At 37.3% G+C, this 26,726-nt stretch overlaps 1 protein-coding gene across 7 annotated transcripts in view; it reads right to left on the reverse strand.

The window, feature by feature from the left end:
* Positions 1–515: 515 nt before the first annotated feature.
* Positions 516–26,726, reverse strand: part of CEP63 (centrosomal protein 63) — a 55,840-nt gene continuing 29,629 nt past the window's right edge. For 3 of the 7 annotated variants that reach the window (XM_069108699.1, XM_069108700.1, XM_069108703.1), the window contains exons 7-15: positions 18,794–19,027; positions 17,370–17,512; positions 15,570–15,707; positions 13,095–13,209; positions 12,591–12,788; positions 11,457–11,543; positions 4,648–4,853; positions 3,733–4,021; positions 516–1,034 (exon numbers count right to left, since the gene is read on the reverse strand). In XM_069108699.1, the coding sequence (XP_068964800.1) occupies positions 876–1,034; positions 3,733–4,021; positions 4,648–4,853; positions 11,457–11,543; positions 12,591–12,788; positions 13,095–13,209; positions 15,570–15,707; positions 17,370–17,512; positions 18,794–19,027 (1,569 nt within the window). In that variant the 3' untranslated portion in view covers positions 516–875. The remainder of the gene's footprint in view (positions 1,035–3,732; positions 4,022–4,647; positions 4,854–11,456; positions 11,544–12,590; positions 12,789–13,094; positions 13,210–15,569; positions 15,708–17,369; positions 17,513–18,793; positions 19,028–26,726) is intronic. The other 4 variants (XM_069108702.1, XM_069108701.1, XM_069108704.1 and 1 more) reach the window with 4 other exon arrangements.

The raw sequence follows: 26,726 nt of genomic DNA on the forward strand, positions 1-26,726 counted from the left end.
ACCTTGTATTACACTGAATACATTTTTATATGTACTCTTTGCCTCCCCCATTAGAATGAAAGCTCATAAGGTAGAGTAGATAATTCATTCTTTGCACTTATATTCTCAGCACCTAGCACAGAAACTGGCATATAGTAGGTCTTTGTAAATAATTTTTATTAATTGATGATGTTCTGTACTCACACTAATCATACCTGATTAGATACTTGATTTGCTTTTGTTTCCTACAACCTTGGTATTTCCTAATTTTGGAGACTGAAATCATTGCAACATCAAAACAGAACTCCAGTCCAGTGAAAACCTACATCAAAGATTGCTTATATCAACATCTTAATCATTGCTCAGGCAATATTTTGCCAAGGCCAAAATATTTGTAAAATACCTTTTTACAAATATTTTCTTCAAATAGACTATATAAAATAACAGGAAAATTAGGCTGGGTCACTTCCTTGAACTCCCATAATACCTAGCTTTCAAATTTTTTTCCATAAAGAAAAATTTCCCTAAATAGAATATACATTATAAAATCTTTATTTTAAATTAGCACACAGACATATTCACATTTGAATCAACACCTAGACAGCATCACAATCTCTATGACAATAAATACGCAAGTGACAGAAAAAGACTAGCAAAGAAGTCTAGCCTGGTGAAGAGACGCTATCAGAAGTCCTCCAGACAGAAAGCATCTGATTGTCAGCCCCAAGGGAGGGATCATCCTTTTCAGGAGAAGGGTCACTTCTTCACTGATGCTTTCACTGGGTCAGTCAGTCGCCATCATGTTCATACATTGTTCACATTTTGGGAAGCTCCTCTAATGGAGAGAACATTAACTCTTTGGGGTCACTGTATTTGGAGGATCCTGACATTATGAGTTACTTTGGATTTGTGAACTGTCTCACTGTCCTTTCACTCTCTCTTTTCAGCTCGGCGATGTGGGCATCAAGACGTTCTAGGATATGATGAGACCGTAGTTCCTCTTCTTCTAAAAATCTTGTAGCTATTGAACTAATGGGAGATGTTGGCAGGGGTCGCTAAAAAGGAAACAAAATTATTAATGTTAACATTTGAATACAGGAATGAATTCCCAGTGTGACCCATTCATCAGATTAGGTTTTAAAAAAAGTTATCTTATTATATGGTTTATTTTCTAAAGGAATACTTATTCCTCTATTTTTATCCAAAGAGTAAGAGAAATCAGTAAAAAGTCTCTTCACTAAAAAGCAGTACAAAGCTCTCCTTACCCTGACACTGAAAGATAACAGTTGTTACTAAGGAAGCAAAAAATTATTGGTCTGAAATGAACTTCAAAAGATTTAGCTGAACAATCTGCTTACACAATTCACGTTGTTTCCCATCAGGAGTGTATTTTATGGCTACTGCCCTTTCAAACCCTCAAAAGAAGAATAACAGTTATCTTCATTTAAAAGTACAAAAATTCTACAAACTGTAAAACACAGATTAGACAAAATGAAAAACAGCCAGAAGTAGGGACTAGAGAGGGCCTGAGAATCAGAACAATCTGGGTTAGATGCCTGCCTCTCCCATATACTAGCTGTGTGATCACTCAGTCTCCCTGAGAGTATCTCTCTAATAGTAAATTACAAATAAGTTAGGTTGTCAATCTGCATCCATAGAGGGAGTTGTCCACACTGGAAACTGTCAACAATGCTGAAATCACAGATCCATAGTAAAAAGAGAAAAACAAACCTTACGCCAATTTTTCCTCCTTCAAAATACAACTCCACAAAACATCACATGCCCTCTTTTGAAAACCAAAAGGGGATAAATCCAGGGACTTTCCAACACATTAAAAATTATAATGAGAGGCAGCTAGGTGGCACAGTGAGTAAGAGAGCCGGCCCCAGAGTCAGGAGAACCCAGGATTGGTTCCGGCCTCAGATACTTAACACCCACATGAAAAATCTAGCCATGTAACCTTGAGCAAGTTACTTAACCCCAACTGCTTTAAAAAAAATCGTGATGATTATACTATGAATTTTACATTTCTAAGGTATGGTCTTTTGATTGTCAATTAAGTCATTAACCTGGAACAAAAGGAGGCAAAAGGACAAATGGGTGACAAGAAGTACACCGACTTGTCTCAAATATCACCAAGCCATAGTTTCTGCAATGTTATTTTTTTTCCCCTCAAATGTCGGTAGCCATGTAAAAAATCAGCTATGCCGTAATAACAGGAGTATACTATCCCAAACCAGGGAAACACCAATCTTAACGATGCTCTCCCTACCCTGACCACATTTGGGACACTGTGTTCCATTGGGAAGCCACATTTTAGGAAGGCTACTGGCAAAATGAAATACATTAGGAGAAGGAGGAACAATCTGATGATACGATCTAAAACGACTTCATACAAAGGTTAGTTGGAAGAATGATGTTTATGTTGGAAAAGACTTGAGGCTGCTAAAGGTACATGACGGCTAACTTAAAGCAGCTAAGGGAAAAACTGTCAGGTAGAAAGATCAGACGAGTTTTACTTGGTCCCAGAGAAAGTAGCCAGGAGCATCTAGGAACAAGTTTGAGAGGAGTAGCAGATTTTAGCTCAACATGGCAGTTTAGTTGTATGGTATAGATAAGGACTGGACTTGAAATTGGGAAGACCTGGGTTCAGATTGCACTTTGGATACTTACTAGCTGTTTGACCCTGTGCAAGTCACCTAGCATCTCTGAGTCTCAATTTCCTCATCTGTGATACAGGAATATTAATAGCACTTACCTTATAGGGTTGTTGTGAGAATCAAATCAGATAATGTACATAAAATGCTTTTGTAAAACCTTAAAGCACTAAATTAATGTAAGTTATATTATCAATAACAGTTATTAATGATAATAAAAAAGAAATGTCCATAACATCTGATACAGTCCCAAAGCAGAACAGATCACCTTGGCAGTGAATGAGATTCCTCTCATGAATCTTCAAGTGAGGGCTACATGGTAACTCATTAGGGATACTTTAAAGGGATTCTTGTTCAGATAGGGTTTGGATTCTCAACTTAGATTCTGTGAAATAGATGGAATGATGAATTCTGCATTAAGGGTAGTTAAACCTTGGCACTAGTGCCATGGATGGCATGTTAGACAGATGTTAGAGACTAAAGCTTTTGCTAATCCCTATGTGAGTCTTCTTTTCTCTCTTCTTCCTTTCTACCTTCTGCTTAGACCTTAGTTTCCTCATCTATTAAAGAGGGAAAATAATACCTGTAGTGCCCCCTCATCTAATGGTTGTAAAACTAAACCAAGATAAGAGACGTAAAGTGTTTGGCAAACTTGAAAATATTATACTAATACTAGCTGTTATTACTATTATTACTTTTATCATTATTATTATTAATCCTACTATTATTATTATTATCAGGTGCTCAATGGCTTTTTACTTAAACCCATTCTTGAAATTCTAGGCCCAGCAACTTCTCTCTACCTCCTAAAATCTGACAGAGAAAAATCGTTTGAATCACTTTCAGGAACTAGTACTTTGTTTTTAAAAGTTTGCCTTTTATTTTGCCCCTCTATTGATCAATACTTCAATACATAAAACATAAAAGCATTCTATGTTCTTTGCTTCAGAAACCTTAATAAAAGGCCATTTGTTCCAAGCAAGCAATTCAAATGTATTTAAAACTATAGCACTTTAATAGCTAGAGATCACTTAACTACACCTCGACTATATCAGTTTCCATCTTTCAGTAGAAAGTTTGTGGAAAGCTTCCATACCAAAGATAAAAACTCTTCTTGATGATTTATTGCAACATCTGACTCTGAGACAGAATTGGAAAAGCTGTCCTCATTTACATCTCTTGCCATAGGCATAAAGAGGTCAGAGGTCAATGAGAAGGCAGAGTTGTAACTGCTGATCTGGGGACTCAATCCAATAAGTGCACTGGACACAGGGTTCATTCCGACAGACAGATGTGGGAGGCTAAGAGCTCCCAGCTCGCCTTGGTAGTGCTTCTGCAGTTTTTCAGTTTCTTCATGCTGACTATGCTGCAATTCATGTGTTCTCCTGGATTAAAAAACACAATTGGACATTACAGCAATTTTGCTCTTTTCTAATAAAACTTTAGTGGGACCATTTTTTAAAACCTAACAAATCACCCAATTAGACTATAATTTATAAAAAGTGTAGCAATTCACACTGGGTATTATCATTATTTCTGTAAAGCAGAAATGAAATTAGGAGTTTTTCCATCAGATACATGTTTTCTTACAGTGGTAGCTTACAATGAATTAGCCAGAGGCACAGGTTTTCTATAAAAAGCCTGCTTCTCATGGGGAAAGCAATGGATTTGGGAAGGGAGACCAGGGGAAGAGAAAATGGAAATGGCTGGCTGACAGTTCAATTAATCGCTGTGAACCCTACACTGTGGAATACTGTAGATGTCACCATCAATCATGATATGCTTTATTAAAAAGCACAGCAGTGCTACAAAATTTCCAAATAGTTAATGGGCTATATAACTTAATTTTAACATAAAAATAAGTTTTCTATATATTGCAGAATAGAATGAAAAGATGCGTTTTAGTGCAAATTAAACTCCTGAAACTAAAATAATTGTTGCTAAAATGCAATTTTAAAATCTATTTTGAGGGGATTTCTTTTAAAGAAAACTTTTTTAAAAATTACTTTACCTGTACTCTGAATTCTTGAGCTCAGGCAACATTCCGTGTGTCTCATTAAAAACATGCTCATAGTTATCTTGGCTCACGTGAGCAGAGCCTTCCAGACTAGACTTGATCTCTATCAGCTCCCTCTTTAGCTGTTGGTTTTCAGTTGCTAAATTATTAATTGCCTCGATGAAACTATCTTGGATTTCTTTTAGAGGAATTTCCATCTCCTAATAAAAGGACACAGGTAACAATCATTTTTAATTTGTACTTTTGATATTTGAGGAGAGTGCTAACAATTTGTTTCTAGGCGTAAATTTTTGGAGTTGGCCAATGTGGGAATTTATTTTGCTAAACTATACATTTTGTTACAAGGGTTTCATTTTGTTTTTCCTCCTAGAGGCAGGGAGGAGATGGGAGAGAAAACAAATTCTTACTTTAAAAAATTTAAATGGGGTGGCTAGGTGGCACAATGAATAGAGCACCAGCCCTGGAGCCAGGACCTAAGTTCAAATCCAACCTCAGACACTTAGCACTTACTAGCCATGAGACCTTGGGCAAGTCACTTAAACCCATTGCCCTGCCCTCCCCCCCTCTAAAGTCAAAGAAATTGTGGAGGGGAAGGTAGGAAGGAATTGCATTATTATGACTGGGAAAACCCTTCTTAGAATTTGTATGAATAATTCTAATGCTTTATTTTAGGGTTCTATTATAACCCTTTTAAAAACTAAAAGACAGGGGCGGCCAGGTGGCTCAGTGAGTAAGAGCACTGGCCCTAGAGTCGGGATGACCTGGGATCAAATCCAGGCTCAGATACTTAGCATCACGCCCAGAAATAACTGGCCATGTAACCTTGAGCAAGTTGCTTAACCCTGATTGCTTTAAAAAAAAAAAAAAAGGAAAAGGAAAGGAAAAAAAAAACTAAAAGACAGAAAAAACCAGAGTTGAATAGAAAATTTGACATTCAGATACAAGAAGCAAGAGAAGCATGAGAAGGTAAACAGGGAAAAGAAATCATAAGGAACTTATCAAAGTTGAACTATTTATATTCTTACATGAAAAAACAGTAATTGTAACTTATGAAACTTTTCTCAGTATGAGAACAGTTGAAGGGAATATAAATGTATATATATATATGTATACATACATACATATGTTTATATAGGAGGGTATATGGGCATATGAATACATATGTGAGTGTGTATACATATGTGTACAGGTATACATAGACAGAGGGCACAGGACCAGTTGAATACATAGGGATGATACTTAACAGGTGAAATTGAGAAGTGAGAGAGGAATATAATGAGAGGAGATGGGGGGAGAAAGAATGGGGTAAATTATCCCATATAGAAGAGGCAAGGGAAAACTGTTACAATGGAGGGAAAGAACAGGAAGGCAAAAGGGAATTTGTCAACCTTACTCACATTGAATTTGGCTTAGGGAGGGATTGACATATACACTAAATAGGGTATCTCGCCCTACAGGAGAGTAGGGGGAAAGGGGATGAGAGGGGGGATGATGGAAGGGAGAGCAGGCTGGGGGGGAGGGAAGTTGGAAGGACACACTTTTGAAAAGGGACAGGGTCAAAGTAGAGAATAGAACAAGTGGGGTCGGGATAGGATGGAGGGAAATATGGTCAATCTTTCTCAATATATCCACTATGGAAATGTTTTGCATAGCTACACATGTACAACCTATATTGAATTGCCTATCTTCCCAGTAAGGGTGGGTGATGAGGGAGGAAGGGAAAGAATCTGGAATTCAAAGTTTTAAAATCAAATGTTTAAAAAAATATTTTATGATGATTTTTTTTTTACATGAAACTGGGAAATAAGATATACAGGCACTGGGGTATAGAGATCCATCTTGCCCTACTGGCAAGTCGGAGGGGGGATGGAGGAGGACATAGAAGAGAACAGATTGGGGAAGGGGGTATACAGTGGGATCGCTGTTTTGGGGTGGTGGGTAGGGGAAAGATAGGTAGAAAATTTGTAACTCAAAATCTTATGGAAATGAATGATGTAAACTAAAAATAAACATAAAATTTAATTTAAAAAAATAAACAAACAAATAAATAAAAAAATTAAAAACTAAAAGACATTTCAGGGGGAAAAAAAACCTAGCTTTTTAACTGTGGAAATTGTCCCTTACATTCAGGAATTTAAATGTGATGACACATGTAAAATTACTTTCTTTCCTTCCTTCCTTCCTTCCTTTCCTTCCTTCCTTCCTTCCTTCCTTCCTTCCTTCCTTCCTTCCTTCTTTGCTTTTTGGAGGGGGGAAGGTAGGGTAACTGGGGTTGTGACTTGCCCAAGGTCACACTGCTAGGGTGTGTGTGTGTGTGTGTGTGTGTGTGTGTGTGTGTGAGTGTGTGTGTGAGTGTGTGTGTGTGTGTGTGTTAAATGTCTGAGGCCGAATTTGAACTCAGGTCCTTCTGACTCCAGGGCTGGCACTCTATTCACTACACCACCTAGACACCTGTAAAAATACTTTCTATAACCTATAACACACTTCATACACCTAAACTATGACTAGATGAAGAATACCTCAAGTACAAGAAGATTTATTTCAATAGCCACTATAATGCTATTCTCATAATATTCCCATGCTCACAGAAAATTCCTATGGGAGGTCAGTGGCCCTATATATGCCTGAAGGAAATCTATAAAGTCTGTACTTAAATAGAATTGAGATGAAAGGAAGCTAAATGATGAGAAGCAGAAATTGTGCAGTTGGGAAAACAGGAGCTAAAGAGTTATTTTATTTTTCAAGAAAGAGACCAAGGTACTAGATCTATGGACACTCTGAAGGGCTGAGTTAAGCTCCTTATTCTAGAAAGAATGTACCCAAAGTTCTTTTCTTTGGAAAAAATGAGATATTTCTGAAGGAATTCTATTTTTACAGGGAAGATCTTTGTATACACTATGACTTTTAAAATTCCTACATTAGTTTGATGCTTACCCTTTTTTTTTTCCTTTTTGGAAGGGGAAGGCAGGGCAATTGGGGTTAAGTAACTTGCCCAAGGTCACATGGCTAGTAAGTGCTAAGTGTCAGAGGCTGCATTTGAACTCAGGTCCTCCTGACTCCAGGGCCGGTGTTCTATTCATTGTGCCACCTAGCCACCCCAAGGTCTACCCTTTCTACATGTAATCAAGTGACACATTACTCCTGTGACTACAAATTTCATTGTTCTTGAACTCTAGATACTGTGGTTAGGAAGTTTCCTAATGATTTCTGAGTATGAGCCAGGTATAGCTTCCCTCTTCTCTCTCATTCCCCTGCAAAAGGACTGAATATTTTCAGTTCATAAATACCATGTTAAATTAGGGTAGTCCCTATTTGGTAACTTCATTTTATTGTGGGTTTTACTTTGGTATTTTCTATTTTTTGAACTAGAATTACATTTCAAAGGTGCACAGTGATCTTCTGGAGTCTAACTATGAGCAGATGGAAAATTAATCATAACAAAAATGCTTTTCGTTTTCTTTGATGCCTGTGAACTTTAAAAATCTACCTGTGAACCACCTGCATATGCTAATGATGACAAGCCTCCATGATAAATGATTCACTCAATGTATTTCATCAAGTTGGCCATATGAAACAAATTCTGAAAGAAAAACATCTACTAGATAGGGGGCTGACATCTAGCTGTAATAGGAAAGTTAACTGTAACTCGTTTGGGGAATTTTAGGACTCTCTCCTCCATCAAAGTTCTACATTTGATTATATACACAACGATCTCAAGTAACTTCAGTCTGTCATGCAAAATGATCCTTCTTGAGCTTTCTGCAGTTTTTGACACTGAATGTTCATCCGGGTCCCACCTCCTAACCAGGGATGTCTTACAGCGTTCAGTCCTCAGCCCTCTTCTCTTCTCCCTCTATGCTATTTCACTTGAGAATCTCATCAGCTCCTAAGTATTCAATGATCAGTTATAGGCAGATAATTCTAACAAGGTAAGATCTACTTCTCCAGCCCTAACCTCTCTCTTAACCTCCAGTCTTACACTTCCAGTTGTCTAGTAGACATCTTGAACTGAGGCTCCCCGAACATCCTAAACACATTACGTTCAAAACTGAGCCAATTTACCATTCTCTCTAACTTTCCTATTACTTTGGAGTAATTGTACATTATCCTCCCAGTCACCCAGGCTTGCATTGTAGATATTGTTCTCTACTTTTCATTCCAATCAGTTGCCAAGTCCTACCAATCCTACTTTTGTAACATCTCTAATATACACCCCTCCCTCCCACTTCTCTGACACGGTCAACAATCTGGTGTAGGCCTTTATCACACCTTAAACACTTCAATAGATTTCTGGTTAGTCTCCTTTCCTCAAGTCTTTCCCCACTCCAATCCATCCTCCACTAAGCTGTCAAACTGCAGGAATGACCATGTCGCCCCTCTAAACAATGAACTCCAGTGGTTGCCTATCACTTCCAGGACCAAATATAAGACCCCTCTACTTGGTGTTCAAAGGCCCTTCACAACTAAGCACCTTTCTAACCTTCTCACACCTTACACCCACCATCCCATGAACTGTGATCCACTGGCACTGGCCTACTGGCTGATCCTCGTACAAGACTCTCTCCATCTTCCGAGTCTTCGTTTCCATGGGCTGTCTCCAACAGATGAAATTCTCTCTCTCAACTCCTTATCCCAACTTCCCCGGCTTCCTTCAAGCCCCAGCTAAAACTCAACAAGAAGCTGTTCCCTGACTCCCTCGCACACCTCTAGTGCCAGTGCCAGTGCCAGTGCCCTCTGAAGGCCTCTCCGGTCATCCCACGCCCTTCTTGTTTGTGCAGAGCTGCCTATAAGTGGCAGGGATAGCTTTTTGTCTCTCTTTGTATACCCAGCTCTTAGCAGCGTGTCTGACACACACAGTAGGTGCTTAATGAATGATTGACTTGACCTCACCAATTTAACTTTATGTGTGTGTGTGTCTGAAGGTTGAAAGTTGACAGAAAGACAGCATTTTCTAACACTTCTTTCTGACAAGATTTATAGCTTTAATCATTTTATACTATGTTGTATTCCTAACAAAGGGAAACCTATACTACTTGAATGATTTAGAGTAATTATTCCCCCTTCATCCCATCTTAGCACCGATACAATCGATTTATAGAATACAGAAACTGGGAGCCTGCATGACCATCTAAATCCAAAATTTTATAAACAAAGAAAAAAAGCTATGCAGAAATAAAATGATTTGTCTGATGTGATACAGTGAAAGAATGTCAGAGGCCAGATGAGAACCCAGGTCTTCCAAGTTCTGATCCCATACTATGTCCACTGAACCATACTGCCCCAGACTAGATCATCACTCCAAGCTCCTGCTGCAGGTAAAACGGCCACTACCAGTTACTTTAGAGAACAAAGATTAAGCAAAATGCTTTTCTCCACTTGCATGCTCATTATTCTAGTTTAGGCCTTGTCACTCCCAACAGCTGGCCAACACGGATGTTCCACAATGACCACGTGACTCTGCTGCTCAGACTCCAATGGCTCCCTGTTTACCTCTAAGATCAAACACAAATTATTCTGTTTGGTACTAAAGCCCTTCATAATGTGGCTCCAACCTGTGAGAGGCAGCATAGACAAGTAGACAGAGTGCTGGACCTGGAATCAGGAAGACCTAGGTTCAAGTGTCACCTTAGACACTTACTAGTTATGTAATCCTGGCCAAAGCACCACCTCCCTAAGTCTCAGTTTCTTCATCCATAAAATGAATCTAGGATACCGTGCCTTTCTAGGCTTATTATACATGGATTCCTTTAGCAATCAGGTCACCCTAACTAGCCTTCTTACTGTTCCTTCCACATAACATTCCATCTCTCATCTCCACACCTTGGCACAGGTGCTTTGCCAAGTCTGGAATGGCAGCTCTCTGTATCTCTTAGAATTCCTAGTTTCCTTAAAAGCCCAATTTAAATACCAGCTCCTATAATAGTTCTCTTCTGATGGCTCTAGCTACTGTTAAGTGATCCCCCTCCAACTATCTTTTATTTATTTGTATATATTTTGTATACCTATATGTTATTTGTATACTTATATGTAAATGTTGTTTCCTCCTATACGGTATCAGCTCATTAGGACTGGGATTTATTGTTATCTTTAAATCCTCAGCTCCCAGCACAATGCCTGACACACAGTATAAACTTAAATGCTTGTGGATTGACTGACACAAGAAAAGGTCAAGATCAGAATAAATAAGCAATTTTACAAGAGTTGAAAGAAATTTCTACAGCCAGTGATGAGATATCTTATAGAAAGAAAGGATTTAACTAATTCTGATTTTTAAAGCATACTGTGGAATAGGGCTGAAATCCTCTCTGATGGCTCACTGAGGCAAGTGATAACCCTGGCTTCTGTAGGCCCTACCAGCAGAGAGTAACCATGAGAAGTTTCTACTACAATGGAAAGACTGCAAGTATAGGACCAAAGGCAGGCAGGGTAACTGCTGCTGGAAGGATACCTAAAGAATGCAACTCATGAAGACCATTTATATCTTTAGTGAATCTGCATCCATCCAAAGCATGCCCACACCAATGAAATCTCCAATGAAGCATTCATTGTAGGATGACTTTTTATACATAATATGAAAGGGCTTATACTGAGAACTGTGTGCTTTTTGCATCATAGCATATGCAAAATCTCTATGCAAGGATGAAAAATATTTTCCATTTTCACTATTGTTAATATTTTCTTATTATTAAAAAAATTAAGTGTAAAATGCTATTTACATTACTTTCCTCCCTATTTACTGTCAGATGATTCCACATAGCTATTTTAAAACTTTGGAAAGTAAATACAAGTTTTTATTTACATACCCCTATTGGACCAGATTCCATATTCACCAAGGTCTCAGAAAGTTGCTTATTTTCTAATCGAAGCGCTTCTAGTTGCGTCAAAATATCCTAGGCAGAAGCAAACATGTTAAGAAGGACACAAACAGAAAGTTCTAACACCCCATACACCAAGTGGATTTTGTGACACTATTCCTGTGTGATGACTCCAGTCTATGGAAATCCCAGAATGCTCTTTCTGCAGTCAGTGCTTCTCTTGGCAGCAAGCATGAATCCTTCCAGACTGTCTCCCTCCCATTGAGCTGCTAGGCATTACACTGAATTGGGTCCTTTACTAACTGCTGCAGCACGCAGGCTTTTAAAAATTGGGAACACAAGCCTTTTTTCACAGAACTTGAGTTTTAGAAAGTCTTCTCAAAAAAATCAAAATGTTTAAATGTAACTATAGTGATTTATTCCTTAGTAACTGTAACAAGGTCATCCATAAGAAGGATTTAACTATAACATAGAACCTCTCTAAGTAATTGGGTAGGTAGGTAGCTTGTTAGGGGTTATAAAGTGGCAAATTTCATTTCAAGGCCACAAAGAAGTTAACAGGTCTAATAAGTTAACTGTCTAATAAGCAGATAAGCTTGTGACAGTGATCTCTCTGCCACTTTGAGTATTCAAACAGTTAATGACTGGATACCCATATGGCAAAGAATCCTACATGGGGAAGGATCTCATTAGATACCCTCTAAAGTTACTTTCAATTCTGATGGTATTAACTGGATTTAAAGATGAAGAAATCAGTAAGTTTGACCAAAAAGTTGCATCTATGCAACACTGGTCAAATCTATGCAACACTGTTCAATATGAACCTATGTAACATTAGTCAAAGTAGAATCAAAATTCAGCCTTTCTGTCTCCTAACCCATTGTCAAAATGTTTACTTTAAATGAAACAAAAATGCTAGCTATTTAAAGATTTTATTTGCTTTTAGAAATGGGATAATTCAAGTACTTCTTCATATGAAATGATTAGACTCCTATCACATGCAAAGGGTAAAATATGCTACAGGAAACCTATTTAATGTAGAAGGTAATGGTTTTTCAAGCTCCAACTTCAGGTAAAGGGATGTACAGGGTCCCATGCAGAGACAGATCACTGTAGGTTTACCCTGTGCTCCATGGCTTTGGTTTCTGCATTTTCCAGCTCTGATCTGAGGTGTCGTTCCACTTCGGAGCTAGATTCACTGACTGAACCAATGGCTACATCACGCTGATGCAACTCCCGCGTCAATTTGGAGATTTCCATTTTCATTCCTTCTAGAGCACAGTTATAAGTCTGTTCATTCTGCAATATCTGTTCTTTTAGCTACAAAGAAAAAAGCAATATAATTACAAAAAAATTTTAAGCAGTAATAAATAGCTAATGCAAATATTTATCTTTTTCTGACTAAAAGTAGACACTAATATTTCCAACAAACCTACATTTTCTAGATTTCTTCTGCAGAAATGATCAATTTTATTTACTTGCCTAGATAACCTGAGATCCCCTGAATGGTAGCTAACTAGAATTATACTCAAATCTCAATTCTGCCATTTGGCTGTGTGACGTTAATATCTCTAAGCCCACTAAATACATACTGATTTTGCCACAGATACATAAGCAGAGCTTTACTTTTTTTATCTCCATCTTGTACTGGTTGTTAGAGTCTTCCATCGCCTTTAGATCTCCATATTTTTCTACTAGCTCTTGGCTTAGCTGTTTGCATGTTGCACTCACAGATCCCAAGCTAGATGACAGAAGAAAAGAGAAAAAGAGTTCAAGTTTAGGAGCACCTGAATCATGTTAGCAGCAAAATGGTTTCTATCACTCTTGGTAAGGAGGATTTCCAAACCCTCATCTCTATCCTTATCTGCTCACCCTCTTTCCAATTCACTAACCTAGAACTGACTCAAGAACAACTCTTTACTTGGATGTCCTACTGAAAAAAATTATTAAAAATTAAAAGTCCTAAGTTCAGAATCCTCCCAGTCAAAAAATTAGCACCCATTCCTAGTTTCTTTATTACCACCAAGGCACCATCCTTCTATCTGTCCTCAAGGCTTAAAAATTCAAGTTATTTTAGATTCCTGGAAATCACCCCCCAAATCCAAACAATGTTTACAAGCCCCAACAGTCCTTCTTCTCTTTAGTCTCTTAAGAGCCATCCAATTCTCTCTAGTTGTCCACCCATCTCTATGGTCTCAGTTCTCATCACTTTACTTCACCTTTGCTTTCCAGCTAACTAGGCAGCAGAGAGGATAGAGCATTGTACCTGGAGCCAGGAAGGCAGGAGCTAAATCAATTATCACTAACTTTTTTAAAAAGCCAAATTCATGGGACCCTTAGAGAAATATCAAATTTAACCATTCCTATTTAACACTCGAAATCTGAAATACTCCTGCAAGCTTCATCATCATTCTTTTACATTATGAACTCTGACTCACCTGAGCCAAAGCGCATGCTGACTCCCAGACTTTCTAACTTCAACTTCTGTTCTTTATATGTATCATTTTCCCCTTACCTAAAAGATGCCCAACCTACCATCATCCATAATTCTCCCTTCAAGGTACCCAAATCTTATTTCCCATCAGTAAGCTTCCCCTAACTAACCAATGATTTTCTAATGAACATTCACAAATTGGTGTGTGTATATAAACATTTATAAAAATAAAGTGGTTTTTTTGTGTATGTGTATATTTATAAACACTCACCAATAAGTTGATCAAAACTATTCTCAAATATTTCAGGTCTAAGTTTTGACCCATTCAACTACACTTCTAAAGAAAAGTGATGACATCCATCCAGTTTATATCCTTTTCTCACCTGTTTCATTTATGACCATATTCTAGGTTGTTCAACAAATGCTAACCAAACAAGATCCTTGGTGTCTATAGTGATCCCAGATAAACAACCATTCAAAAATGCTATGTGCGTTCAATAAGATCAAAAGATTAATTCTAGAAAAACAGCAAACCTCTCAATTTCTCGACTTTTCAGGTATTATTTACAATCTTAAATAATTAACTACCTAAACAAAATACCACTTAAATATTATGCCAATAATGACTGCAGAAACTTAGTTGATTCTTTATTTGCCTTTTGAATTTAAAAAAGGGCTAAATCATTATCATTTTTATACTAACTTATGCCACAACTGACAAATTGCCCATTTGTCACTTATAAAATCAAGTCTCAAGAACCTAATAAAAGTTTAATAAAATGAGGATTATAGACTGAAAGCAAAACCAATGAAGAAAGCATGACAAGACCTTAAATTTCAGCTTGAAGAGATTTTCTATTTTATAAAAGGTAAACTGACAGGTGTTTCAAAATAATTCATGACCAAAGACTATCACAAATATTCCAAGATTAAAAAAGGAAAAGAAAAAATAGAGAAATTACATGGGAAATTAGAAATTGTACTAGATTTATTAAAACTATTGATTACAATGAAATTCTATTATTAGATTTCTTACATACTCATGCTATCTCTGACATTAATGCTAATAATCTTCTAAGAGTAAATTATGTAAGCTTTTCAAGAAATTAAATGACTACCATCTCCACTCAGAGACATTTGGCTCTTTAAGTACATGAAATATATTTTAATTGCCCAAAGATTAAATTACAACTATTGCAGGGCAAACCCTGATCTACGATAGCTTCCTTTCTATTCATTCCTAACCAACAAACACTGCTCACCTGGCTCTCCCACTTCTTTATTATCTACCGACAATCAGTCCTCTCTTGTTTCTTGTTTCTCTCTGCAATAATATTAACTCCATAAAGGATTTTACTTTTATGTTTTTAAAACAATCAATTATTGGGGCGGCTAGGTGGCGCAGTAGAGCACCAGCCCGAGAGTCAGGAGGACCTGAGTTCAAATCCAGCCTCAGACACAACACAAAACTGGCCATATGACCTTGGGCAAGTCACTTAACCCCAATTGCCCTGCCTTCACCCTCCAAAAAGAAAAAAAAACCCAAACAATTAACTAATTTAAACTATTACTATCATAGTAGAGCCTATAAAAATCTAGTGACTTAAAATATTTAATGTCAGTATGGACAAACTTGGTCAAATATTTTTCCATATAATTCCATCTACCTGCCTTCAAGACGAGATACCTCTGCCTGCAGAAGCTCTTCACTGGTCTGTGGAAAATCCAGCTGTGAAAACACATTCTCTGGGTTGATCTGGCCTTTAGAGGAACACACTCTGTCTTGAAGGCTGACCTCCAGTGACCTACACAAAAACATAGGATCATTCCAGAAGGCCTTTGCATACAAGCAAGGCACAACTGGGATACTTATAGTACCCACTTTTTGATGGCCAAAACTCCGTCCAGAACTTTGGACTTTAAGCTCCACAATTCCAATATTCCTAAAATGTACATTTGGTAAATTCTTTCTCACAACACACTACTTAGAACCCTGATAGGTTAAAATGAAATTTCAAAAAGTTAGTAGTTTACTCACCTCTCCTTACTGACTAGGCTTAATGTTTTATAAGAGATCAAAAACAAGCAAATAAATAGTGAGGACAACCTCTTTAATCAACACCTGTTTTCTTTTTTCCAAAAATCCTTCTATTCTCAAATGAGTTGCAAAAGAATTGAGTTCTCTCCTAGGAAATTACTTTTTAAAAATTGCATTTAAGTGAAGAAAAAGAGTAATCCCATTACAAGCATCTAAAAAGTTTCTAGCAATATGTACCTGGACTGGTTTTCTGAATAAAAATGAGTACGTAAAATTTTACCTACACACTAAGGTACTTATAAAGCAGGAGTTATCTTCCGACCCACGATCTTTTGGGCATTCTATAACAACTAGAGGTGACCCCAAGGACTAGATAGACAAACACTAAGCCACCGAAGCCTCTTCTGGTTGGGAACCAGGGCTGACTCTCAAATTCATCATCTTTTATTGATCTTCTCTTTAAAAAACTGGAGGTCCAGTTGACTGTTTCAAACACTGTTACTCATGTTATTAACTCCATAGTCTGTTGTCTATAACTACTTGCCACAGTGCTTCTTCCATCATTCCCTGTTTTGCACAATTAGATACTAATTTCTATTTCTCATTCCCATGGCTATCTCCTATACTGAGCAAAGAGAAGGAAAAATTTTAGACTACCTCAAAGTTTAGACTACCTCAAACTCTTTTATACTTCCTCTCCATTAGCTTGATTTTCACTAATAGTCAATCAAGGTGAGACCACATTCCGGCTACAGAGATGGTCTTAATGTGGGAGATTTAACTCCCCAAATAAAAGGCTCTTCCAATCCCAAGCAGCCATTTTCAGCTGCTTGCTGCTTCCTGCTTCTGCTTCAAGGACAAAGTCAACTAACACCGTGTTGAAGCAAAATGCTCTAAGTACTTGCCCCCACTCCATTCCTTGTGATTAGTTCTCATTAATAACTCATATTTAAATGAGACTTTAGAATTGGCAAAGCACTTTATTCACAATAACACTAACAGTGAGACAGTCCCATTCTATTGACAACCAAAACTGAGGTTCAGGAAAGTTAAGTGACTTGAACAAGACTCTTCAGCTAGCCAGTGTCAAAGCCAAGACTTCAGTCCAGCTCTCCTGCCTTCCAGTCCAGTGATCTTTCCACTACACCACTCTGCCATACTGATTGTGCAACTATACTATTATTTGGCTTCCATAAAACAGAAGCCAAACCATCCTTGTTCCTCTGCTCAAGAGAACAATAACAGATTTCCTGGTGCCTCTCATCCTAATGCTCTCACCTATGCCTTGTTTCATCTATCCCTAGCTCCCAGGTGCCCTCCAGTGATCACCTACAACACACTAACCCACCTAATAAGGATGACTCTTCCGGTGCTATAAATGAGAGTCTACCACTGACAAATACTGACTTACTGAGATAATAAAATATACCTCATGAGTTCTGTAGAATGCACATTTTTAGCTACATTTGTAAGTTTATTCTGTAATTTCTCCTTCTGCATTATTGAGTCATTGATGAAATCCTCTTGAGACCGAATAGTTACCTCCAATTCCTTTTTTTCTCCTTGTAGGACCTACAGAAAGAATATTGCTATTACTTATACCAGAAAAGTCACCTAATATTCTTTGATCCAAACCCCAGGAAGTCAAAGACAAAGGAAAAGGTCCCATATGTATATGAAAATATTTATAATGGTACTTTTGTAGTAGCAAAAAAACTGGAAGAAAAGTGGGTATCCATAACCTGGAGAAATGTCTGAACAAACTGTCATTTACTAATGCAATGTACTGCTATTATGGCATAAGAAATAATGAATACTGATAAACTCGGAAAGACTTGTATGAATTCATTCAGAGTAAGGCAAGCAGAACTACAAGAATAATTTATATGATGACCACAACAACATAAAGGAAAATCATACTGAAAAACTTCAGAACTCTGATCAAAACAGTGATCAACTGTGACTTCAGAGGAGTGGCAATGAAGCATGCCTCTTGCCACATGTCAGAGATGGTAGATTACAGATGTAGAACAAGGCATACATTGCTAGACTTAGCTAGTATGATAATTTGTTTTACTTAAGATTTATTACACAAAAGTTCTGTTATGGGAGTAGATGACAGGAAAGGGTAGAATGACTGAGAAGGGACAGCAATGTTGAAAAAAACCTCAATAAAACATTTAAAAAATGATTATTGGGGCAGCTAGGCGGCACAGTGAGCAAAGTGCCGGCCCTGGAGTCAGGAGGACCCAAGTTCAGTTCCGGCCTCAGACACTTAACACACACACACACACACACACACACACACACACACACACACACACAAAACAACTAGCTGTGTAACCTTGGGCAAGTTACTTAATCCCCATTGCCCTCCAAAAGGTAAAAAAAAAAAATGGTTATTATTTACACTGTCCTAAGTGATTATAGGTCTAGATAGTTTTATATCTCATCAAAATAGAAAGAGTAAAACTATATTCAGAAATGTGTAATTGAATATTTATTATCCTCCCAAGGGAAAAATGTATATATGACATACTTCAATATGCATTACTAACATTTTCATCATCACTTTGTTAAGTCTGGACAATCAATAAAACAATAAATCAACTTGTAGTATCTGCCCATTCCTGAGGTGTAAATGACTGGACTTAAAATTTAACAATCAGCTCTTATGAGCCAATTCAAGCAGGATCCAGTACACCCATGCCTATGCAGCACAAATTCAGTCACTATCAACAACAGGGTAGGGGGGGAGAAAGAAGAGTTTTAGAAACTAAAGTGCGATGTCTTTTTCCCTGTTTCCTAGAAAACAAAGTTAAACTATTGTTCACCTGCAGTAGTTACACAGACCTTTAGTAGTTTTTCAGTGTGCCTCAGTTCTTCTTCAAGCCGTTGCTGCTCCTTCAGCAGAGTCATGTTGGTTCCAACCAAATCATTTACCCTCATGTTGAGACGTTCTATTTCCAATTCATTGGCGCATATGGTATCATTGGCCCTCTCTAGCTTACTGGTTAAGTGCTGAATTTCAGACTGGCTGGAAATCTCCAGAGATTCCAGCTTCTGTTTCCGATTGGTGAGCTGAGCCTAGAAACATGGGATTATTGACGAGTGAAATAGTCAAAAACAAAAATTCATGAGGAGACTAATATGAAGCTAGCCCACTCTCTGACAAAGAGGCGGCCCTTCTTCTTGCTAAGGCCAACCCCTCTGATTCCATTCCTTCCCATCCTCTCCAGCAGACTTTCCCAACTATTATCACCTCTTGTTCTGTTTAACCTCTATCTACTGGTTCCTTTCCTGTTGCTTATAAATATGTCCAAATTTCCCCTATTCATCAACCCTCACTAGACTCTACCATCTTCTCTACTACTGTTCTCTTGTTCTCCACACTTCCTCAGTCAAACTCCTTGAAAAAGTTATCTATACTCACAGCTTCCAGTCCCTCTTTTCTGTCTTCTAAATCTCTGCTGATTAATAAACCAACTCAACTCAAACTGCTCACCAATTTTAAAAAAATCTTTTAATTGCCAATTCAATTTAAAAAAAAAAAAAGCTTTTTAAAGCACCTTCTATATGCCGGGCACTATGCTAAATCTCATGGCCTTTACTTAATCCTCACTCTTCTCAATATTTCTTCAGAATTTGACACTACTGATAGCCCTTTGCTCTTGAATATTCTCTCCTCTTTGGGTTTCTGGGACATAGTTTCCTTGGTTCTCCTAACTACGTGATTATTCCTTCTAAAATTTCTTTGTTGGTTCATTATTCATGTCATATCTACTGACTACGGGTATACCCCAATTCTTGGTCCTGAACCCTCTTCTCTTATCTCTCTACACTCTCTCATTTGGTGACTTCATCCACTCCCATGGGTTCAATTACCATCACTATGCAAATGATTCCTAAATCTGTAGGAGTCCTTGTCTTTCTCCCAAGATCCAGTCTGGCATTATCCACTGCTTTCTAGATATTTCAAAATGGATGACCCATAACCACCACAATTCAACTTGTCCACAATAGGATTCTTTCTTTTTCATCCCAAACACACCCCTCTTCTGAATTTTTCTATTACTATCAAGGGCACCATTATCATCTCAGTCACCAAGGTACATAAACTCAATGGAGTTCTTGACTCCACTCTCTCTTTACCCAAAGTGAGAGACAATCAGCTGTCAAATCTTGTCACCTCTCTCTCTGCATCATTTCTCATATATGACCCCTTCTCTAATTCAGGCCATCATTACCTCTTCTTTGGATTACTGTGAAGGTCTCCAAATTGGTCTTACTACCTCAATCTCCAATCCGTTCTCCACACAGTCACCAGTTATTTTCCTAACGTGCAGATATGACCATGTTACTTTGCCCTGACTTAATAAGCCCCAGTGGCTTTCTATTCCCTCTGGAACCAAATATAAAGTCCATTTAGCCTTTAAAGATCTTCATAAGCAGACCCAATCCTACCCTTCCAGCATTCTTACATCTTATTCCCCTCCACACATTTTCTAATCCACTCATACTGGGCTACTTACTGCTCTTCACATACAATCTTTTTCCTATGTCCATGCCTTTGCACTACCCATCCCCCACACCTGAAATGCTTTCCTTCCTCCTCTCCTACCTCTTGAAACCCCTGGTGTCCTTCAGACTCAGTTTAGGCACTACATTCTTCATAAGACCTTTCCTGAGTGTCTTCCTCTCCAAGGTTACCTTGCATCTGTTATGCATAGGTTTTGTATCTACTGATATACACTGATACATTATATGTATACACACACACATTCACATGTCTAGCCCACTAGAATGTAGACTCTGTGAGAGAAAAGACTTTCACTTTTGCCTTTAAAAAATAAAACCCTACTATGCCCAAAGGGATATAAAACTGTGCATATCCTTTGATTCAGCAATACCATTACTAGGTCTGTATTCCAAAGAGATCATAAAAAAGGGAAAAGGTCAGATGAACAGCAGCTCTTTTTGGTGGTGACAAAGAATTGGAAATTGTGGGGATGCCTATCAACTGGGGTATGGCTGAGCGAGTGGTGGTATACAAATATAATGGAATACTATTTTACTATAAGAAATGATGAGCAGGCAGATTTCAGAAAAATTGTTAAGACTTACATCAACTGTTGTTGAGTGAAGTGAGTAGAACCAGGAGAACATTACATACTAACAGCAACATTGTGCACCAACCAACTTTGATAGACATTACAATGATCCAAGACAATTCCAAAAGACTCATGATAGAAAATGCCATCCACATGCACAGAAAGAACTATGGAGCTTGAATGCAGATTGAAGGATACTATTTTTACTTTTGTTTTTTCTTTCTTATAGTTTTTCCCTTTTGTTCTGATCCTTCTTTTACAACATGACCAATGTGGAAATATGTTTAACATGATTGTACGAATATAGCCTATATCAGATTGTTTGCTATCTGGGGCGGGGGGGAATTTGGAATACAAAATCTCACAAAAATGAATGTTGAAAATTATCTTTACATGTAATTGGAAAAAAATAAAATACTATTAAGTGCAAAAAAAAAATCCCTAGCACATGACACGGAGTTCTAGTGTATAGAACAGGGGTTCTTAACTTGGAGTCCATGAACTTTAAAAAAATTTTTTGATAACAATTGTATTGTATGTTATGCATTTAAAAACATTCTGAGAAGGAACATGTGTGTATGTATGAACATGTTCAAACATGCCATGAGATACTGTTTTAATTTCTGTATAATTATACATATGTGGACTGTTTTTCTAGATATAATCTAGAGGAAGGGGAAAACTATAGGGGATTCAAGTCATTTTAATCAAACACATGAAAGCTTTTCAACAAATGCATAGTGCTAAGGGCTTTTGTGGTGATACGTATGAGAGGCTGAAGTAAATATAGCTTATCAAGATGGTGTCTTCCATGCACAGCTCTCCTGAATTGAGAACCTATACAAGAAATGAAATCATGTCAATACAGCAAAGCAGAGTAGAATGTTGCACTTATGTCTGGAAGACCTGGATTCAAATCTCACCACTGACCCTTACTGTGACCCTGAGCAAATCATCTGACTTCTATGTTCTTCAGGCAATTTCCTAGGATTTATGCATTACATACCAATGGATTTCCAAATGGAAGGAGCTCCAACAATAGGATTTCCTCACAGTGAAGAAATAACACCCTTTGTAAATGAACATGAAATGGGTCACATACTGGCATTTAAACTAAGTCTATGCAAATTCACACTATTTATTTGGATTATATTGACTAAACTACTCAGCAATATAGGTTTTAGTTCCTGAAGACTTTATTGAATTAATAAGCTCCTTGTGGGTTAGGACTATTTCTAAAGGTCCTAATGTTTGATAGCATTTTCCCTCTAAGGAACAGATCAGGCACTCACAAACTCTGAATAAAAGGAGGAATTGAACATTCATGTTAGTATATGAAACTGTCATTCAGGTACCAGGATGGTCTCTACTTATTTGCTTTTATTCTTGCTGCTTTGACTCTTGGTTTATCCTGACGATTCCGCACCATAACTTCTGTTCTTGGATACTGCATGTTGCCCTAATTGATTTTTTTTGATGTTCTAACTTCCATCCCTTCCAACAGAAATGATACTTCACATGATCTGAGATCTGCCTGCTGCAGCCAGACAAAAGAAATCTAAATGTGCTTCCACACGACAGACCTTCAAGTATTGGAAGATGGCTATCATGCCTTACCAAGTTTTTTCTCTTCCTAGCTAACTAACTAACTGCCCCTTCAATCTTCATACAACATGGTTTTAAGCTGCCTCAACCACCCGGCTATCCACCAGTTAGCTTAGCAATGTTCTACTAAATATGGTGCCTAAAACTAAATACATAAGTCTAGGTGGGGTCTGAATAGAAAAGTCCAATGAAATGATTTCTTCCTTCATTCTGGAAACCATTCCTCTATTAGCGTCCTTTATGACTTTTTGGGTAACTACACTGTTCACTCACATTTAACTTGCAATCAGTTATTATCTTGACATGATTCTTTATCTAGTCATGTCTCTCCTATTGTTATTTGAACAGTTTTCTTTTCTACCTAAATTCAGAATTTTATGTTTATCCTTATTAAGTTTCATCTTGTTAAGTTCTGATAGTCATTCCAGATGGCATATATTCTTAAGATTAAGCTACTAACATACTGATTTAACAGAAATGCTTAGTTCTTTTATGAGCACATTTAAAAATGAGAATGACATGTAAAATTTTCAGTTCACTTTAAAAGTTAAACATTTACCACCAATAAACTTTTTTTAAACCAGAAATCAGAAATTGTATCTGTTGTCTGGCTGGCCTAAATCATGATGACTTCAGAAAGGAATCGATTAAAAGAATACCATTTTAGCAGTGTAACAGTTAGAAGAGACACTGACTTAAAGGAAGAGGAAAACAAAAAAGTAAATCACAAGATGGAAGAAAAAGAGACAAAAGCTGAAGGCTGAGGAGCTAAAAGAAGCACAGGAAATGAGAGGGAGAACACAAGAGCAAGGAATTTTTTGAATTCTTTGTTTTGTGTGGTCCCAAATGCAGCAAAAATGTGAAAGTCAGGTCATCAAGGACACAAGCAACAAGGACTTGCCTTAAGAGATTCCTAGTATAAATCAATGGCATTTGCCAGCATCAACTCTTCATAAAGTCTCCATCAGTGTCAGTTCCAATTCCATCATTACAAACTACCTCTTTGCAGGAGTTTTTACTCAACAGTAGCTGCAGGAACCCATTAACAGTGAAATTCTCAGCAAGAATCTGCCAGTGTCTGTTCTGATAAGAGTCAATATGAGCTTCTACCAATACTGTAGTCACTTCAATTAATGCTATTATATTAATACAAACAATATAATTTAAAAAATTTTAAAGTCAATATTATTGCTTAACTCTTTTCCAAATCTTAAAAGGGTTGTGATCTGAGTAAGATGATTTTTTTCATGTATTACATATATTTATTGTAAATCAACTCCTCTCTCATTCTTGAACTCCTTTCCTTCCCGCCCCCCTCAAGTCTGAGTTCTGTTCCTTCTATATTGAAACTGTGATCATGGTTTCCTTGGAAAATTCAAAATACCTTTTCTTCATCCTGTTTGAGGTGTAATACTTCCTTACTCTCTTAACATCTCTTTGAAAGGAATTCCCACTGAATATTTTTTAAATTTTCTGGAGTACTTCTGCAATGAACCAACATGTTTACAAAGTTGTAATAATCTGTAATTACATTAAAAATAATTTTTCAATCCCAAAACCACAAAAATTTCTTTCAGCTTTCCCCACAGTGCTGTAAAACAGCAGTTTTCAATAAATGCCTAGTGACTTCTAAAACACTAGTTTTAAGTCATCTAAATGACTGATTAAAAAATAATCCAGTTTAGTTAGCAATAATAGAAAAATAATGGGCTCTAGTGTTTAGTGATTAATTCTGTCAAAATTAAACAAAATACTTCAACTTTCCTGATTTTACTTTATTAACCACATAATTTACCATACATCATGCCATAACACTGATGTATATACAAACTAAATGCAGTCAAGGTTTCTGATATTTTTAAGCTACTCGATGTTATCCTTAAACTAGTAAGAATGTATTAGGACAGGACAGCTTCCACCAAAAATTCTTCCTTTCTTTCTGCCACATCTGGCTGGTTTCAGAATAGTAAAGGATCTCAATTACTTTACTAGAATCTGGCCTTCTTTCACTTACCTCCAATTGCCCTCCAAAAAGTAAAAAAAAAAAAAAGAATCTGGCCTTCATGAATTAAAAAAAAAAATATATATATATATGCATTTGTGTATGTATGTATATATGTTTTTAGTCAAAGACTTTATTCTATGCAATTATGCAACCAAGCTGGCTTTTTCTTCAAAAGTATAGAAAATATTTATAGGTTACTGAATGAGGTGACCAGTTTCATGACTTAGAGAGAAGAAAACTTCAAACTGAAGAGGTTCTAATTTTTGTGGTTTAACCATTCTTCTTGATCATATTACTTCATTCCATAGAGCTTAGTTCATTCATTGGATTTGTAATAAACTTCCATGATTAAAGGAAATCTCTTACTCACTGTATGCTTGAAATCTTGATTTGTATTCATTTTATTAAACAGCAAATATGCTCCAGTGATTCCAATAAGTTCAAGTGTAAAATTCCTTTAAATATCTTTCTTGGGGGTAGCTAGGTGGTGCAGTGAATAGAGTACTGGCCCTCGAGTCAGGAGGATCTAAGTTCAAATTTGGCCTCAGACACTTGACACACTTACTATGTGACCTTGGGCAAGTCATTTAACTCCAATTGCCTTGCCTTCCCCCCTCCAAAAAAAAATCTTTCTTGCCAGTGATTCATTTGGGAGAGGCACTACCTTTGACGCCACTACTGCACATATCTAGTAAGGAGACAGGTCCCATCCCAACAAAGATGCTTTTAAAATGCACACAATTAGCAATGAATTTAGAATTGTCTTTGAGTGGTTAGAAATGATCTGTCAGCTAAGTATTTCAAAAGAAATATGTGTTCTAAACTAATATTCTGATATTGAAAACTGAAGATTTTGTGTTTTATGGCAATGGTCTTGATTTTTAAAATATTTCTTAGAATTTCCCCAAATATTTCCATGTGTAGTATTTGCACCCTTCGCATTCCATCCTTGCTACCACTTAGGTTCACTGATTCAAAATGAACCTGTATTTTGAAACTGTCACCAATATAAATGGCAGTTGTTTTATTTTAGACACAGGTAAAAGGCCTGATGTAGTAACTGCTTAATAAATACTTGTGGATCAATTCAGGAAAAGATTCACTTATAAAATATACACATACCCCCAAACCCCTCTCAATTAACCACACTAATCAGAAAAACAGTGTGCTAAAAGTATTCATACATTTAAATTTGGCTCAGAAAGAGTTTGGTGAACTGTATTTGAATATAAGTAGAAACATGACTCCTTTTCCCATATCCCCTGCAAATATTCAATTTCCTAAGAGACAGGGAACATAAAAAGTTACAATGTAATAATAGATAGTGGCCCAGCTCCCTATACTGGAGCATTTGGCTGGACAACCTAAGGCAAATGCCCCTGACACATAAAGAATCTGCCCTCCTTCCCCCACCCCTGTATGTCTATGTCTGGCCATAACCTTTTACTCACTTTTCAGATAGCCTATTAAGAGTACATGCTGGGGCGGCCAGGTAGCACAGCGAGTAAGAGCACTGGCCCCAGAGTCGGAATGACCTGGGATCGAATCCACGCTCAGATACTTAGCACCCACCCAGAAACACCTGGCCGTGTAACTTGAGCAAGTTACATAACCCCAATTGCTTAGGGGTGGCCAGGTGGCGCAGTGAGTAAGAGCACAGGCCCCAGAGTCGGGATGACCTGGGATCAAATCTGGGCTCAGATACTTAGCACCCACCCAGAAATAACTGGCCATATAACCTTGAGCAGGTCACTTAACCCCAATTGCTTTATAAAAAAAAAAAAGAATACATGCTACTCTTTCTGATGTCTACCCAAAGAAGGATATATAAGAAGATCCACCAACATCAGTTACAATCGATTAGTTAAGTAGAGAACATGTACCACATGTAATCATTCCCTGTTACTCAATCCCCTATCCTTAAAATGACAATTTTAAATCTCAGCTACTTTGGATCTCTATAGTGGTTCTCTGTTTGCCTTACTATAATGAATGAAACAATCAGATGTGAGGTACCTTTCTGGCCAAGAATCTCAAAGGAAATAATGAAAAAAGTGGGAAGGAG

This window comes from Petaurus breviceps, unplaced genomic scaffold (genome assembly GCF_028583685.1).
Source record: "Petaurus breviceps papuanus isolate PSGF00001 unplaced genomic scaffold, PetGlider_PUasm1.0 90424, whole genome shotgun sequence".
Classification (NCBI taxonomy): Eukaryota; Metazoa; Chordata; class Mammalia; order Diprotodontia; family Petauridae; genus Petaurus; species Petaurus breviceps.